Source organism: Drosophila grimshawi, unplaced genomic scaffold (assembly GCF_018153295.1).
Source record: "Drosophila grimshawi isolate 15287-2541.00 unplaced genomic scaffold, ASM1815329v1 contig_1367, whole genome shotgun sequence".
Classification (NCBI taxonomy): Eukaryota; Metazoa; Arthropoda; class Insecta; order Diptera; family Drosophilidae; genus Drosophila; species Drosophila grimshawi.
Genome location: NW_025062889.1, coordinates 12,996,411 through 13,011,731, shown reverse-complemented (window position 1 = coordinate 13,011,731; position 15,321 = coordinate 12,996,411). Strand labels below are relative to the sequence as shown.

The window sequence follows — 15,321 nt, the reverse complement described above, 5'->3', positions numbered from 1 at the left end:
CAAATAGTTTCCAAGGCCGCAACAGGACTTGCCACTTAACGACAAAATGATTATTCGGTTTGTAAACAACAAATTATCGTTGGCCCAGCTGGCATGCTGCTATGAGTTTATATCAACAGCATATGTCAAGCAAAGCTCTTTTAAAATGTCTGATAGTGAATTTCAGTTATTATTCATTTTAATTAATTTATTTTAAAACTATCGGCGCATAAAAATTTTCGATTACTTATCGAATGCATTGATAATTGTTAACATAACCAGCAATGTTAGTTAACATATCAGATCGATAATTTAATGTAGATGCCATTGACGCAACCCTATTCGACTGCCAATCCTAAAGCGGCGGCATAAATCTTGTAAGTCCTAGCATATTTTTTCTAGATCTTAGATACAAAACAAAATAAAATTGAAAAGGAAAGTTTAAATGTATAATTTACTGTAAAAGAATCTTATTTTGGCACAAGTTGCATCAACTTCGGTGACACAAATGAAAATAATCGAGTTCCGTTGAAGTTCAAAGCCAGCTAATAAACCACAGCAGATTGGCTTTGTAATTTTACTTATTTATCGATGTAAATTCTTGTTTAATTTTGGAGAGTTCAAAATTTCAAGTACCTATCAAAATTTCAAGTAACTTGTGGACCTGTAAGGCCGAGTGAAAGTGCGTTCAGATTAGTTGCATTTGTTCCAAAAATTAACCATGAATTATTTTTTGTTCACTCTAATGCAGTAATGAACGAAAACAACATGGAAGTGTGCAATTCAGACTGTGTTGGAGTCAAAACAGCTACTGCAATACCTGCAATGGCTATAGCGCCACCGATTGCTCACATGATAGGGTCGCCGAAATCCAGGCCTGAAGACTATACTCAGCAAACGCCACAAAGGCCGCCCAAACGGGATCACCATCTTTTTCACTTACAACGCGATCTGGACAGCCCCAGTGCCGCTTTGCGCTTGCGCGCCTTACGTGCCCTGAAGTAAGCACAAATTTGCAATTCGATCCCTTTGCTAATTCAATTGACTAATATGAGTATTTTCGGTGTAAGCAGAAGTCCCAATAAACATTATAACAATTTCGATATCCCACATGATGAAATAAGCATAATCACTACAGAGGAGCGCAATCCCTGTCCACCACCAACTCTCTCCGAAATTTTACAGGACGTGATAGTCTACGTTGAGGTGCGCACTGGCAGTGATAATCGCTCCGAGGGCGTGAAGACCATCATTGCCAAGCTGGGCGCAAAAGTGAACGATCGTCTGTTGCGGTAAGCTCAAGAACGCGAACTGAAAGATATCTAATAATAATAATATATATTTCTAACAGTAATACTACACACGTGGTCTTTAAGGACGGTCTTTTATCTACTTACAAGCGCGCTAAGAGCTGGAATGTACCAATTGTGTCCATATTGTGGATTGAAGCTTGTAAAGTACAAAAACGGCTATGTGAGACCAGCCAGTTTCCCATCAGCAATATCCATTTATATGAATATCCAGAAATATATGGTAAAATTGCGGTGAGTGCGGTATATTATATATAAACTTACTTGATCCCCTAAAATGCTGTATCTACTCGCACTTGCAATAACATATCTAAGCACATATATTTAAATCTTAGTTCCTTCAGTCGTAAATCATATCTGCAACTACCGTACTCAAAGCAAGTGGCTATTTAATTGTCTTATTACCGCCATATAATATCACTACTATTGATTATTTATTATGTTAGCTAAACATTTGCGATAAGGCCAAAACAAAAGAAAAACAATATCAAAGCTACGCCAATGAATCAGATAAGAAAGCGATATCTTCAATTCAGCCACTACGTATGTAGTAACTTGAGTATTGTTTAGGAAAGTGATTCAGAAGATAATTTCCGATTTCCATATAATCTGCAATTAGCTCAAGAGCGTTACCGCACTAAATAAAAAAATTATTAGAATTTCATTTATATGAGATTACAAATACAGTATGTATATATGTCACCTTAAACTTGTTTTATATGCAGCCGACATTTGCTCAACTTGAGCATACCCTGCTTACCAAATTTGGCCCTGGGTATTGCAAAAATGGCAGCAGCAGAAATCCCAACAAAAAAAGACATAAAAAGCATATACCTGGTTTTTAGTGCCGTCTGCAAGTTCACGTATTTTGCCGAATACAAATAAGTTGCTTGACAGACTCTTATCGCCGACAACAAAATGTCAAGCACTTATTGTTTGTCAGCGTTGGGTTATCTAATTCAATTTGTGTGTAACAACGTTTTATGTGTCTTCTGTGCTTATCAAATCGTAGGAAGTTGGTAAGAGCAAAAAAAAAAGCGCATCACAAATAACCATATATGTTTCTTCTTTATACATTTTGTACTATTATGTACAGACATTATGTTTTATTACTTAAATATTACGACAGTTTTAAAAGAGACACGCTGATCAACGCAGAGACACAGCTGACAACTTAAAACCTATTTCACATGCACGTCTGTTTACCGCAGCAGATTCTCTTCTCCCGTGTCATTTACATAACTCGCTGGAAAAATAGAATATTGCAAGTAGCCTATTTATATGCAAAAAATACTTTGTTAAAATTGTTGGGTATTTTTCATATCTCTCTTCTTCTATTTGGGGCGGGCGTTAAACGCGCTGTGCAACGTTTTTTCTGAGATTGTATCAAGTCCACATATATTCAGATACTGCATGACAGTTAAATTTGCATGCTGTTTGCTATTTACACACAAGAAATGCGCAATAAGTACGTGAGAATTTTAAAATTTACTTAGTAATGATTGATGGAGTCCTTTGCTGTCCGTCTGGAATGCATATTTATATCACGCATAGGAACATGTGGGTGGGGGTTGTTTGTTGTTGTTGAGAGGTCAGATCAGGAGAGGGCAACCTCAAGGCACATCATTATCAAGAATCCAGAGATGGTGCCCCATGTGGCAATTGTGCCATTGCCACTGGCATGCGCCTCCGGCAATATATCATCGGCCACAATATAAATCATGGCGCCTGCCGCAAACGACAGCGCATAAGGCAATATGAGATTAGCAAACGTAACCGCAACGGCACCCAAAACGCCAAAGATCGGCTCCACCATGCCCGAAAGCTGGCCATACCAGAGGGCGCGCCCTACACTAAATCCTGCTGCATGCAACGGCAAACTAACGGCCAATCCCTCGGGGAAATTTTGTATGCCAATGCCAATGGCCAGATTGCGGGCGCTCTCGAACGTCGAGCTGTTTGTGGTGCCCACAGCACCGAAACTGACACCCACCGCCAATCCTTCCGGTATATTGTGCACGGTGATGGCCACTACCAGCAACATGACATGTTTCCATTGGGCGAGCGCCTCCTGTGTCCGCTGCTGTTCGAGCGTCGTATCAGCCGTATAAGTGCACTGCTCCACCTCACTAATGCTTCCTTTCTTGCGACGTCGCGACTCTCCGCTGTGCTGGACACTCAGACAATCGGAGAAACTGTCCAGACTCTTAGAGGCATGACGGGCACTGGCGCCATTGCGCTTAAGCTCATCAATTGCAATGTTCGCCTTATCCTTGTTGTTCTGTGTCATTTGTATCATCATGTTGGTGCTATTCAGACCCAGGTACGACATCAGCTTGTCACAGCCGTACACAAAGATCGAGCCAAGCAGGAACCCACCGGCCACGGGCAGAAATGAGTAGACGCCATACAAATGCGATTGCTCGGCCAAATGAATGGCCGGCCCAAGTAGCGACCAGAACGAGGCAGCAATCATTACGCCGGCCGCAAATCCCAGCGCTGCATCCAAGGATCGTCGCTGGGTGCCGCGCACAAATATGACCAACGCTGCGCCAGCGGCCGTCAAGCCCCAGGTGAGCAGGGTGCCCAGAAGGGCTTGCGTCACCGGTCCATAGCCAGGTATCATCTTTTCGCGTCTATTTTATTTAGCTGCTTTACTTCAAGATTTGTTGTTGCTCAGCGACCATATATAATTTATGTACGTGTAAGCGCGTTATCTCGCTGCAATGTCGGTGGTCTAGGGGAAAAAACTAGTTTTCTTAATTATTTTTCCAAGCAGACGACACGATATTGGCATGCAGAGGCGGCGTCCGCCCCTTTTATTTTTACTTGACTGTAAAGTGCCACGTTCTTGGTTTTAGCTCTGCGCACCGATGCTCATTTCCCTTGCGCGTTTTCTTTATGTTTTAACTCTAATTTGGTTGACAAGTGTTGACAAATAACAAAACAAAACAAAACCAAAACAAAACTTCAAAACATTATTATGATTTGTTTATATCTCTCAGCTGCTGTATTAATTACGGCGAGGTGGGGCGCGGAGGCGTTACACAATTGTTGCTTATCGCCAGCTTGGGGATGCGTTCTTTGGCATTGAAATGTTTTCTATTGAATACTTTTAATACTGCTTGATTAGTTGTAGTTTTCTGTTATAACAGCCAATTGAGCGCGACGGACAGTAAATGAGCCGCAGACTGAGGCTGATGGCTGTATTATAGCAATTTTTATATGACGGCGACGGTTGCTCTTTCTGCGCTCGCAGTCAGAACGGCGCATGTCCAGTGAGTAAAACCAGGGCTGCAGACGTGAGCAAGTGTAACCACAATTTCGTGTGGAAAAATTAAAATTCAAGGCGCAATTCACTACGATTAAAAATTGTATATTGTGTGAATTAAACATATATTAATAATTATTATTATTCAATCTATGTGTTATATGTAGACCAGCATAAAGACAGCGCTCCAAACCGGTTTGCAACTCTTTACGGTCAAAGAGAGTGATAAAGAGAGATAAAAGTCGCGCTAATATTAACGTAAGCCCAACGGCGACAACATCACGTACATTATAAACAAATAAAGCAGTGGTTTTAGCTAAAAGTGACTGACAGAACCGAGTTGCGAAAGCAGCAGCACCTTTATCACTTATCAGTTGACCTTGCGTCTGACTAATCACACTATCGCTGTTTATTCCAAATACATTGCAGCGCGTTCGTTGCATGCAACCAGATTCTGAACTCATGAGGCGGCCACGCAAGCGCCATGGAACACCGACTGGCACCAAGGATAAAGAAGTTGCCAAAAAGGTATCAGCTCTAGACGAGCCCACAACAACGCCAAAGGTAAGCTTTTATTTCTTGTTAGCCATGACAAATATTTGAACAAAATGTTCCTAAACCTTACAGAACGACATACAACGCTTCTTCAAGCCTTTAAGCCAGAATAAGCAACTGACTGAAAGTGAATCAACCGAGTCACCAGCGACCAGGTTGCTAAATAGGTAAGTAATGGAGTAATTACCCGCAAAACTGAAAATTTCGTTTCAAAACCCTGTGAAACGAACATTCCTGCGTTGGTCACCAGTTTTAATAATATATTTAGAATCATATCAGAGCATTAACCACCGTCTAAATTATATTACTTTAATCTACAGAATGACCAACGGATGTTTTACACCGCTCACAACGCAGATTCAGCCAGATGTACATAAGGACAAAACAAATGAGACTGACTTAACCGACAAGCGACCAGTAGCCAAAAAGACTTTAAGCTTTGGCCAAGAAAAGCGAGTGGACAAGCCCCGAAGCAGTTCGATGACAGTGGTGCCGCCACAAGATATAATTCCGCTACGTGTCAGTCGTCGTAGCACTTCGATGCATGAGTCCACTAGACACGAGCCTAAAGAGGATCAAGTACAAACAGAGCCGCGCCTGACAAGGCGACGCAGCTCATTAAACATGAGCAAAATTTCCAGCTTAGATGAAAATTCGTCTCAGTCGACAGCACAACCACTGCCACAGCCAGAGCCGAGACTGACGCGTCGCCGGAGCTTGCAACTAACTGCACAATCTAAGATAGAAAATAGTCCAGACCCGCCAGTACAACAAGATTCGCAAATTTCGCGTCGTCGCAGCTTTACAACGATTTCTACCACGAAGCCCAGCACACCAACCGTGATTAAGAAGCCGTCATTTCAAGCTATTGACGAGGAGCCATTGTTGGAGACGACATCTAAAAATATGTCGCTGGGGATGGGCACCACAACCGCTCAAGCAAGAACGTCAGTTAACAATAGAACCAACTACGTGCAACAATCAATGGAAGTTAGCATGTCCCGAGCGGTCTTAATTGGTGAAGCAACCGGACGCCGCACACTATACACTACCAATCCAATGGAAATAAGCGCAGTGAACGTTGAGAACGGTGAAAACATAAACCCATATCTGGAGTACAGCACCCAAGCGAATGTAACCACGCAAACATCACTAGACAACATCGGTGAGCAGACGCCTGTGCCAGTCTTCAGCTCGACACGACTGCCAGGCAGCGCTGGCTCCACCAGCAATCGTCGGCGCTCGCTCTTTCACATCGACATAGATCTGATCAATGAGCGCATCAACACGATAAACAGCACTTCGCAAAGACGCTCACTGGCGTTGGCCAATGCGGCCGAGCTGGGCGAGAGTCGCGCCTTGGCTCCACTGCAGGCGGTGGTACCCGAAGAAAAATCGACAGAGCCAAAAATGCGTCGTCTGTTTACGCCAAACGAGGATATTGTCCTATCATCGTCATCTAGCTCAAGCAAGAGATCACGCCAGAGCATTAGCGGCAATACCGCTTCAACCGGCACCGTCAAGCGTCGTCGCTCTTTGGCAGCGCAGAAGCCCACGGCGGCCGTTGGACCGATTTTGCAAACAAATTTCCAGAGTAATGATGAAAATGAGACGGACACCGATTTGTATGTGACACCAAATGCTTCGGTTGACATCATTGCCAGCGCATCAGAGTCGCATGGAGATTGCGTGATGCGCGCAACAAAGCGACGCACCATACACACCTTGGTGCACACCAATATGCATAGAGAGCAGGTGCAGGTCATCCAAAAGGTTGGTAATACAGCAGTGAGGCGTTAAGCGACAGTTTTTTTTTGTATTTTAAAATTTATAGTCTTGTATGTAGGTCCTCTAATTGTATTAATTCGATAACCAACCCCTTGCCTCTATGTACTCTAGCTTGTAATTTCAAAAAGTTTCTTAATTGTTATTATTAATTGCAATTAGTTCAACATAATCACAATTGAGTTTAGTTTTAGTTTAGTTTCTACTCAATCATCACGAATTCAGTAATTATTGATAAAACTTAGTTAACACGCAGTAGCAATAAAATAACTTCTTCAGCTTTCACACAAATAAATTAAACATTAATATTGGCAAAATATTAAGTGGTCTTAATTTGTCCTTGATTAAATTCGTTCCCATTAATCTACACATCCACTGAGCATATATATATAAATCCTCCCGCCCCCATATCAATTGACTTTCGTTTCTGGCACGCCATCCCAGGCCATACGCAAACTTCGCGGAGTGCGTTTGGATCCCACGGTCACAAAGCGCACCACACACCTGGTTAGCTTGGAGCCACGTCGCACGCTAAATCTGCTGCGTGGTCTCATACGCGGCGTCTGGATTGTCAGCTACGAGTGGATCCTAGAATCGATGCAGGCCGGCAAATGGCTAGACGAGCAACGATACGAGCTAACCTCATTCTCACGTGCCGTCGTGGTGAGTTGGACAAATTACGTACAATATTTATACATATAAACGCCTTATTTACTTGCATTTATTCCTTGCCAGATTTGCCGCACCGAACGGCAAGCCTTTGGTAATTTCTATCGCTGCGAACTATTCCGCTATATGGAGGTCTTCTACGTGTCATCTCTGTGCCGACCCATCACTTTCAACAATATAAAGGAGTTGTTGCTCCTTGGCGGCGCCAAGTTAACTGAGAACCGCTACAAAGCCAAGTTCATTGTGGGCGATAAGCGACGTGCCGATGATGATCGCATTTATCTGTCGCCCATCTGGGTCCTTGATAGTATTACCTCAATGCAAGTGCAAAAGTTTGGAAAGTACCTGATGAAGTGCGCCATCGTCACACCCCATGGCATACGATATGAGGATCCGTGTCGGGAGCACGGCGAGAAACCACGACGAAATTTGAAAGTTTGTTACAAAGATCCGGCGCTACTCATAAACAAATGAGCCAATTGACAATCAGTTTCAAATTCTGTAAAACTTAGTTAACTTATCCGAAAAACTTTGGTTAAATAAATACGACTGTTCGATGTTCCAAGATGCAATTATTTTATTTCGTTTTTTTTTCAATCTCTTGCAATTTATTCAAGTAAATGAGGTAAAGTATTGTTGTATAGCTTGTTGCAGTTCCTTGTACTTCTTGTCGTATTGTGTTTGTACTTTCACATTTTGGCGATGATGTAAGCGGCAAATGATAAAATGCGAAATTGGGTGGGAAAAGGCAAATTTAAAACCTGCGCTGAAACTGAAAAGCAAACCAAAAAACTGTGGAAAATGTTTTCATTTGTCTGTATGAAAAACGAATAAATAGAAAATGTGGGATTTATTTGTTGTAAATAAGGTTATTTATCTCTTTTTCTCTTCTAGTATTGTTTTTGTTTCAAATATAGTGTACAAAGTAGTGTGCAAAAAAAATAGATAAGATTTAGAAAATCAAAAGTTTAATTTAATCAAATACACGATATATAAATGCTATACGCCTGGCTCTACTGCTACACAATTATACGAACTATCAAATATGATATTATAATAAAATCAATTTATTACAAAAATCATAAGTATATGTAGGTAAACTTAAGATTGAGGGTAATGTTTGTGTTTCGTATGCTGCTCTTGCGCTCCTCTCCTCTCAATCGTCTAGGCGGCTTCGATGGCGTGTAACATTCGTATCCGACGAAATTCTTTGCGATGGAAAAAATTAAACTTTTGCTTTTGCTGGAACATCATCTTATCGTTCATGCTGCCCAGGAAAGGTGTTTGTGTCTGGCTACTGTTGTGCTTATCATTGTTGCTGTTACTGTTGCTGAGTTGTGGCTGTTTCATATTGTTGTTATTGATGTTGTTAATATTGTTTGGGAAGGAAACCAGCTACTTCTTGCCCTTGGTGGCCTTCTCGGCGGCCTTGGTGACCTTGCCACCGGAAGCGTCCTTGAAGTTGACAGACTTGATGACACCGACAGCGACGGTCTGTCTCATGTCACGCACAGCGAAACGACCCAGAGGAGGGAACTCCTGGAAGGACTCAACGCACAGAGGCTTGGAGGGCACCAAGTTGACGATGGCGGCATCACCAGACTTGATGAACTTGGGGTTCTCCTCGGTGGTCTTGCCGGAACGACGATCGACCTTCTCCTTGATCTCAGCGAACTTGCACGCAATGTGAGCGGTGTGGCAATCCAACACTGGAGTATAACCGTTGGCAATCTGGCCAGGGTGGTTCAACACGATGACCTGAGCGGTGAAATCGGCGGCACCCTTGGGGGGGCTGGCCTTGGAGTCACCGGCAACGTAGCCACGACGCAGCTCCTTGACGGAGACGTTCTTGACGTTGAAGCCAACATTGTCTCCGGGAACGGCCTCGGTGAGGGCCTCGTGGTGCATCTCCACAGACTTGACCTCAGTGGTGATGTTGGCTGGGGCAAACACAACAACACAGCCAGGCTTCAAGACACCAGTCTCGACACGACCGACTGGTACTGTTCCGATACCGCCAATTTTGTAGACATCCTGCAGGGGCAGACGCAGAGCCTTGTCGGTGGGGCGGGCAGGTGGCAGGATGGCATCGAGAGCTTCGATGAGGGTCTTGCCATCGGCATTACCGTCCTTGCGCTCCACCTTCCATCCCTTGAACCAGGGCATGTTGGTCGATGGTTCCAACATGTTGTCACCGTGCCATCCGGAAATGGGCACGAAGGCAACAGCCGCCGGGTTGTAGCCGATCTTCTTGATGTAGGAAGACACTTCCTTCTTGATTTCCTCATAACGGGCCTCGCTGTATGGTGGCTCAGAAGAGTCCATCTTGTTGACGCCAACAATCAGCTGCTTCACACCCAGGGTGAAGGCAAGCAGGGCGTGCTCGCGGGTCTGGCCGTTCTTGGAGATACCAGCCTCGAATTCACCAGTACCGGCAGCAACAATCAAGACGGCACAATCAGCCTGGGAGGTACCAGTGATCATGTTCTTGATGAAATCTCTGTGGCCGGGGGCGTCGATGATGGTCACGTAGTACTTGGCAGTCTCAAACTTCCACAGAGCGATATCGATGGTGATACCACGCTCACGCTCGGCCTTCAATTTATCCAAAACCCATGCGTACTTGAACGAGCCCTTGCCCATTTCCTGAGCTTCCTTCTCGAACTTCTCGATGGTACGCTTGTCGATGCCACCGCACTTGTAGATCAAGTGACCGGTGGTGGTGGACTTGCCAGAGTCGACGTGTCCAATCACGACAATGTTGATGTGAATCTTTTCTTTACCCATGTTGGCTTATAGGAGCTATTGGGTTCAAGGTTTTTTTTTTGTGTTGGGAGTTCACAGCGTGCATTCAGGTTTGTATGTATGTGTGTGTGTGGAAATGGGTTCATCACACAAGCACAATCAGCAATTGGGGAAGAAACAGATGGGTAAACAAAATTTGTTAGCAAACAAATAATTAACAGGGGTACAAACATTAGTAAATACATCAGGGGAAAATTGTCTTAAATTGTCCTATTTTCTTTTTTTTTTCGAACGTTAAATTTTCGAGTGCCAGCAAGTCAAACCTAACCTCAAAACGAAACGTGTTTGCTTTTGCAGTTTACACATTTTTGCTTTGTATAGCAAATTCTGCTTTGAGGTTATGTTTAGCCGCTGCCGCATGTTTCTCGGTGGTGGAACAGTTTGTGTATGTATGTAAGAAAGCCACAAGCGAAACTGGTAACAAAAAGGAACGTGCAAAGAAAAAAGTCAATTATAAAAAAAAAAAAAAAATACCCTATATAATTTCTCGATTTTTCAGTGATTTTGGTATTTTTGCTTTCGTCAAAATTCTTCAGTAGCAGAACTGAATAGATATCATCATATAAAATCGAGATAATTAAAATTTAATCAAATGAAATTCAATATGTATGCATGTGTATGTGTACGTATGCATACATACACAACACACATACTTATAATTCATATGGGAAAAGAAATTTCCAGCAAATTTAATCTAGACATGTGGCTGTGTGTGCGTGTGTTTGTGCCGCTGTTGCCGGCCGCCGTTATACCGCAAGAGAACGAGCGAGACAGCAAAGTAAAATGGCGACGGGGCAATGATTCGAACAAAGGCAAACGGGCGATCAAGCAACGGTAGGCAGCGCGATAGAGATGCACTGATCAAGAACTAAAGTGCACTGTAGGTCGGCCATTTTGGGCTGAGCTCATGCTAAGATAACAAATTTCACCAGCGTTGAAATCGTGACGTTTCGAGAAATTTCACAACATTGAATAAATTTAATTTGCACCCGTGGCAGGCAGGCAGGCAGCTGTCAATGAAAGTACATTCTTTTTGTAGCTTCCCAGCACTACTAATTTAGGCAGACAGCAGTCACACCATCGCTTGTGAGCCGCCATCTTGAAATTCTATGCCCATACGTATAGAGAAAGGCAACACATTTTGCGTATGCAAAAAAACAAAAACACGATTCTCCAGGTGAAATTTGTGCAATTGAAATGCGTTGCATCAAGCAACATGCGTTACAAATGAAATTTAAATTGAACGCACTCGATTTAGGCCAAGAGAACAGGCGACCACCCACACATGTGGTATGCATATGGCGCTTGTGGGCGTGGCACCAGCAGCAATTACACCATATTGCAGAAGTGACTAAATTACTCATTTTCGCCATGAATTATAAACAATTTTTCATTGTGCTATTAACACTGCTGCTTGCCACGTGTTTACGCTTTAGCCAGCGTCATCACCTTTCACTTTGCCTCTTTTAGGTTAGCTTTGAGTGCATCACTCACACATACACAGGCCAATAACAAATATGCAGATTTATTAAGTCCACTTGCATATTTGTTTATAAACTTATCGATGACTGCACTATTGCTGGTTCATTGGGTATACTTTATTCACTTAATTTTATTTTCACTTGCCTAGCAAAACTTACTCTCGAATAAATTAAATGAGAAATCACAAAGTCTATGCTATTCCGGCGACAGACTTGAACAAAGTGAACGAGCGTTCGGTAAAACAGGAAGCTTGTAGCCTCGTTTCTGCTAGCGTGGCGTTGTCGAGTTGCTTCGCAAATATCGAATAATTCCAATATACAGTGTGACCATGTACAATTATCGTGCAACTGTTATTTAACGAGCATATGTGTGTTCAGTGAGGAGCACATTCTGTTGGAATAGTGGAGTAATTCTTCCCAACAGTGTTATAAAATGTCAATGACGTGGCCCTCGCCATGAAAGCGAATTCAATTCTCGTAAAGCATTTGACCGGTCTGGACGTACATCGTTTTTCGGCCAGCAGGCGGTTGTTAGACAGTATTCGTAAAATATATATTTCAGATTAAAAAATAAGATATCAACTACAAAAATAACAATATGAGGCATTCAGTAGCTGCAGTGCTTCTATTCGCTTTTATCGCAACTGTTGCCGGTGCGGAGCACGATGTGCTGGATCTCGGTGACGATAATTTCGTATCAACTTTGAAACAGCATGAAACAACATTGGTTATGTTCTATGCACCCTGGTAAGTTTGGCGAGGGAGTGGGGGAGGTGGGCGTGGCACTTGCAAATGCCAGTTGGCAATTAATTTTGTGCGAATCAAATGTACACGTCAGCGCTGCACCGTGGAGAAGGGCCAACAAATCGGGATTGACAATAGTCAGTGGAGTCGGCCATTTTAGTGGAGGTTTCTGTGTACACATACATACATTTGAAGCGTTTTATGACTGTATGCGTGCGAGTGTATGTGTGAGTTTATAAAGTAAACTGTAAACTTGTCTGCTTGAACTTGTGCATGTGTATGCGTGTAGGCTTGTGTGTGTGTGTTTGTGGAGACAAAGAAGATTGAAAGATATTTAGCCGGCCGGCAGTTCATATTTCTTTCTAATGCCACATCTGAGGCGAACCTTATCAGTTGTAGCACGTATATAAGCAACTTACACGCAAAACAAGCAATTTAATTGAGTCGCATTTCAGCTTGTTTGATAAGGAGTTAATTTGGTGGCCCCCGTGATAAGACCCGCAGCAAAAACTATTTTCTATACCTACTGCAAATGAGTATGAGGGGTATATATAATTAAGTTTGTGACAAGCAGAATTAGAAAGAAATAACTACAGAGTATATCTTAGTCGAGCTTCCCAACTTTAGATAGTTCTTTTCTTAGAAACATACAAGAATAATTTAAGAATTATGTGACGTGTCTCTAAAATGAACATTGCTATATACTTTTAGGTGCGGACACTGCAAACGCTTGAAGCCCGAATATGCCAAGGCGGCTGAGATCGTCAAGGACGACGATCCACCAATCAAATTGGCCAAGGTAAGCTTGGCTGATATTTAACTATAAATACATATATATATATCCAATACAACATTCGTCTGCTGCACACAGGTCGACTGTACCGAGGCAGGCAAGGAGATTTGCGGCAAATATTCAGTTAACGGCTATCCAACGCTGAAGATTTTCCGCCACGATGAGGTTTCGCAGGACTACAGTGGACCACGCGAGGCAATTGGCATTGCGAAATACATGCGTGCCCAGGTGGGACCCGCCTCCAAACAAGTGCGCAGCATTGATGACCTGGCCAAATTCTTGGACACCAAGGACACCACAATCCTTGGCTACTTCAGCGAGATGGATTCGAATTTGGCCAAGATCTTCTTGAAGTTCGCGGACAAGAATCGCGAGAAGTATCGCTTCGGACACAGCGAAGACAAGGACGTGCTGAAGCAACAAGGGGAAACGTAAGTGAGGGACGAGAGTGGGACGACTGCATGTTCAAGTTTCAAGATAGGCAGCATCCATAGCAGTCCTAGCATCCATCATACATCCATTTCCATACATCGCATACAATATATATTTCTTCAGTTTAATAAATAGTTTGTAGTTTGCAAAGGACCCTTGCCATAAGTTCCATTGCATTGTATTTGTATATATGGAACTTAGCTTAGTCATGGCTGTGACCATCACGGGTAGAGATGAATAGAAAATCAACCAGTTAATCATTTTGCTTGACAAAACATCGAATATTTACCCAACTCTTAATAACACGTATTTTATGTTCTCTTTATAAACAGAGATAAGATTGTGCTAATCCGTGCCCCACATTTGAGCAACAAATTCGAGTCTTCCACTATTAAGTTTGAGGGCGACACCGAATCCGATCTGAGCACATTCGTCACAGAGAACTTGTAAGTAACACTCCCATCTCACCGCGGTCGCTCCTCTGTTATATTGAGTAAATGTTTGACTTTTGTAGCCATGGTTTGGTCGGTCATCGCACACAGGACACATCGCGCGATTTCCAGAATCCTTTGATCACCGCCTACTATGCCGTCGACTACCTGAAGAATCCCAAGGGCACCAACTACTGGCGCAATCGTGTGCTCAAGGTGGCCAAGGAGTTTGTCGGCCAAATTAACTTTGCCATCAGCTCCAAAGATGACTTCCAACATGAGTTGAATGAGTACGGCTATGATTTTGTCGGTGACAAGCCCGTCATTTTGGCCCGCGATGCTAAGAATCTCAAGTATGCATTGAAGGATGAGTTCTCTGTGGACAGTCTGAAGGATTTCGTTGAGAAGTTGCTGGACAACGAATTGGAGCCGTACATCAAGAGCGAACCGCTGCCCGAATCCAATGATGCACCTGTCAAGGTTGCCGTTGCCAAGAACTTTGACGAAGTGGTCATCAACAATGGCAAGGATACGCTGGTCGAGTTCTATGCCCCATGGTGTGGTCACTGCAAGAAACTGACACCCATCTATGACGAGCTCGCCGAGAAGCTGCAAGATGAAGATGTGGCTATTGTCAAAATGGATGCCACTGCCAACGATGTGCCACCAGAGTTCAATGTGCGCGGCTTCCCCACGCTCTTCTGGCTGCCAAAGGATTCCAAGAACAAGCCCGTCAGCTATAATGGCGGTCGCGAACTCGATGATTTCGTCAAGTACATTGCCAAGGAGGCAAGCACAGAACTGAAGGGCTTCGACCGCAGCGGCAAGCCTAAGAAGACCGAGCTGTAAGCTGCATACATCTAAATCTAGCGTGTAACTAAGTAGCATTTCCATATTTTTGTAAAATCAAATGCATTCTCAAGCCAACAGTCAAAAGCGATCAGCAAATGCAATAATAATAGCAAAACAAGACGTGCATTAAATTATATAAAAGTCTGATCGGTTTCTTGAAATTCAATTATTGCTGTCAATAAACGTCAAAACTATTTTCTTCTTAATAATAACA

At 43.1% G+C, this 15,321-nt stretch overlaps 4 protein-coding genes and 1 non-coding gene across 8 annotated transcripts; 2 read left to right on the top strand and 3 right to left on the bottom strand.

Moving 5' to 3' along the window:
• Positions 1 to 325: 325 nt before the first annotated feature.
• On the top strand, positions 326 to 8,141 carry LOC6559323 (microcephalin). 3 transcript variants are annotated; one of them, XM_043216376.1, is made up of 9 exons: positions 326 to 356; positions 731 to 980; positions 1,053 to 1,271; positions 1,331 to 1,523; positions 4,990 to 5,124; positions 5,188 to 5,282; positions 5,436 to 6,888; positions 7,345 to 7,563; positions 7,636 to 8,141. In XM_043216376.1, exons 2-9 carry the CDS (start codon positions 733 to 735, stop codon positions 8,041 to 8,043), a joined length of 2,970 nt encoding a protein of 989 aa, XP_043072311.1. In that variant the 5' UTR covers positions 326 to 356; positions 731 to 732; the 3' UTR covers positions 8,044 to 8,141. The 3 variants fall into 3 exon arrangements, with proteins under 3 accessions (XP_043072311.1, XP_001986653.2, XP_032591321.1); XM_001986617.2 differs by lacking the exon at positions 326 to 356 and adding an exon at positions 572 to 661; XM_032735430.1 differs by lacking the exons at positions 326 to 356; positions 731 to 980; positions 1,053 to 1,271; positions 1,331 to 1,523 and adding an exon at positions 4,748 to 4,818.
• On the bottom strand, positions 2,351 to 4,534 carry LOC6559324 (zinc transporter ZIP11). The gene has a single exon (XM_001986618.2). The coding sequence runs from the start codon at positions 3,913 to 3,915 to the stop codon at positions 2,887 to 2,889; it is 1,029 nt and encodes a 342-aa protein (XP_001986654.1). The 5' UTR covers positions 3,916 to 4,534; the 3' UTR covers positions 2,351 to 2,886.
• A 263-nt stretch (positions 8,142 to 8,404) lies between the features above and the next one.
• LOC6559322 (elongation factor 1-alpha 1) lies at positions 8,405 to 12,157 on the bottom strand. 2 transcript variants are annotated; one of them, XM_001986616.2, is made up of 2 exons: positions 12,015 to 12,157; positions 8,405 to 10,371 (listed from the first exon to the last, which is right to left on the bottom strand). In XM_001986616.2, the coding sequence occupies exon 2, from the start codon at positions 10,354 to 10,356 to the stop codon at positions 8,965 to 8,967; it is 1,392 nt and encodes a 463-aa protein (XP_001986652.1). In that variant the 5' UTR covers positions 10,357 to 10,371; positions 12,015 to 12,157; the 3' UTR covers positions 8,405 to 8,964. The 2 variants fall into 2 exon arrangements, with proteins under 2 accessions (XP_001986652.1, XP_032591322.1); XM_032735431.1 differs by having other exon boundaries at positions 12,001 to 12,079.
• On the bottom strand, positions 10,867 to 10,941 carry LOC6559916. Its single transcript, XR_047115.2, has one exon. It is a non-coding gene; the product is annotated as a small nucleolar RNA snR61/Z1/Z11 (small nucleolar RNA).
• Positions 12,158 to 12,282: 125 nt separating the features above from the next.
• On the top strand, positions 12,283 to 15,319 carry LOC6561149 (protein disulfide-isomerase A3). Its single transcript, XM_001986615.3, has 5 exons — positions 12,283 to 12,602; positions 13,311 to 13,398; positions 13,471 to 13,823; positions 14,157 to 14,270; positions 14,339 to 15,319. Exons 1-5 carry the CDS (start codon positions 12,454 to 12,456, stop codon positions 15,102 to 15,104), a joined length of 1,470 nt encoding a protein of 489 aa, XP_001986651.1. The 5' UTR covers positions 12,283 to 12,453; the 3' UTR covers positions 15,105 to 15,319.
• Positions 15,320 to 15,321: the final 2 nt, after the last annotated feature.